Source organism: Cynoglossus semilaevis, chromosome 17 (genome assembly GCF_000523025.1).
Source record: "Cynoglossus semilaevis isolate Cse_v1.0 chromosome 17, Cse_v1.0, whole genome shotgun sequence".
NCBI classification, from domain to species: domain Eukaryota; kingdom Metazoa; phylum Chordata; class Actinopteri; order Pleuronectiformes; family Cynoglossidae; genus Cynoglossus; species Cynoglossus semilaevis.
Window position 1 is genome coordinate 7,393,004 of NC_024323.1, and position 1,354 is coordinate 7,394,357.

At 47.6% G+C, this 1,354-nt stretch overlaps 1 protein-coding gene across 12 annotated transcripts in view; it reads left to right on the forward strand.

Moving 5' to 3' along the window:
- Positions 1 to 1,354, forward strand: part of cacna1aa (calcium channel, voltage-dependent, P/Q type, alpha 1A subunit, a) — a 53,870-nt gene that overhangs the window by 40,096 nt on the left and 12,420 nt on the right. For 10 of the 12 annotated variants that reach the window (XR_003052352.1, XM_025064238.1, XM_025064236.1 and 7 more), the window contains 2 exons: positions 812 to 927; positions 1,051 to 1,183. Coding sequence is in view for 11 of the 12 variants with exons in the window: in XM_025064238.1 (XP_024920006.1) it covers positions 812 to 927; positions 1,051 to 1,183 (249 nt within the window). In the remaining variant the exon portion in view is untranslated. The remainder of the gene's footprint in view (positions 1 to 811; positions 928 to 1,050; positions 1,184 to 1,354) is intronic. The other 2 variants (XM_025064231.1, XM_025064232.1) reach the window with 1 other exon arrangement.

Consider the following 1,354-nt stretch of genomic DNA (forward strand, 5'->3'; position numbering starts at 1 on the left):
GGGGGGTGGGGGGGGGTGTGGCTTCTCAGTCTCAGTCTGTCTTTATTTTCATCTTTGTTCAACATCTGTTTACTAAGAAAAGCTGACACTGAAGCCACTCACTGTGAAAATTTAACTAAAAACTAAGGCTGGAAATGGTCTAAAATCTTTAGTCCAATTAGAAACAGGTCAGCTGTGGATGAATCGTGATTAATCACGGTTGTAATTCATCACGATTAATCAAGGTCAGTTTTCATTCCCTGTGTGTTTCACACTTGTGACTAATTCAGTGATGGAATTGGGACATTTTATTCCCTAGAGTTGGTGGATTTCAGTCATTACTGAGCGGATTGGTCCATTTTGGATAACAAGAAATGTGTGGGCCACTCCCATCTGCTTAGTTTTGGTCCAATGAAAGCCTGCAGTGCTGCATCCCTGCCAGCTATGTTTGCATATGTCATATTTGCATGGCCTTTACGACCTCTGTCCCTACCTGACCTCATCTCAGCTCCGTCTACTGTCCCTGAAACCCCTCTGTGCTTTTGACCTACCCGCTCAATATTAGAGACCTATGGCATATAAAAATGAAATCAATAACCATCGATTCTGTCCTTTCGAGTCTATGGTTGAAGTCCTCCACCTGGACCCTGGGTATCACACTGTCCTCAGTCCGTCCCTCCTACACCCTCGGCCTCTCTTTTCTCGGGCGGGTTCAGCCAACTGTCCCCTCTATTTTTCTCCGTCTCCGCTCCAGCGCTCTCTCTCTTCCCGCCATTTCCCTGTCAGTCTGCCTGATAGCTGGCGATGGCCATGTTGTATATATCTCACACAGAATCGAACGCCATTACTGTTTCAGCGTGTGGAGCCTCCTTCCCCCGCCCAGGACGGGGGTCCAGGACTTAACAACGCCCTTCCTCCACCTGAGACCACTGACACGGTTTCCAACATGTGAGTCAAAAGTTGTCTCTGTTAAATTTACAGATGGCGGTTTGTCGAAAGCAGACCTGCTCATGAACACACACACTTGTGTCTTTGTGTGTGTGTGTGTGTGTGTGTGTGTGTGTGACACAGGCCCGTGGAGGGAAGGCTTCCTGAAAGTCATTCCTGGGTGACGGCTCGTGCTCAGGAGATGTCCCAGAAAGTTGGCAGTTGGAGTCCGGAGGGACATCCTGAGGACGGTCTGGGGAGCATGTCCAGATCTCAGGTAAAAAGGACACACACACACACAGAGAGACATACAGCAATTCAACACACACTTTGTGAGTATGTGGAACAATTTATCAACACACCCTTCAGTAATAGAACTGTGGTCAAACTAAATATACATCAGGCCGTTCTCCCACCGTTGCATTTCAGCATAATCAAGTGTATAAGC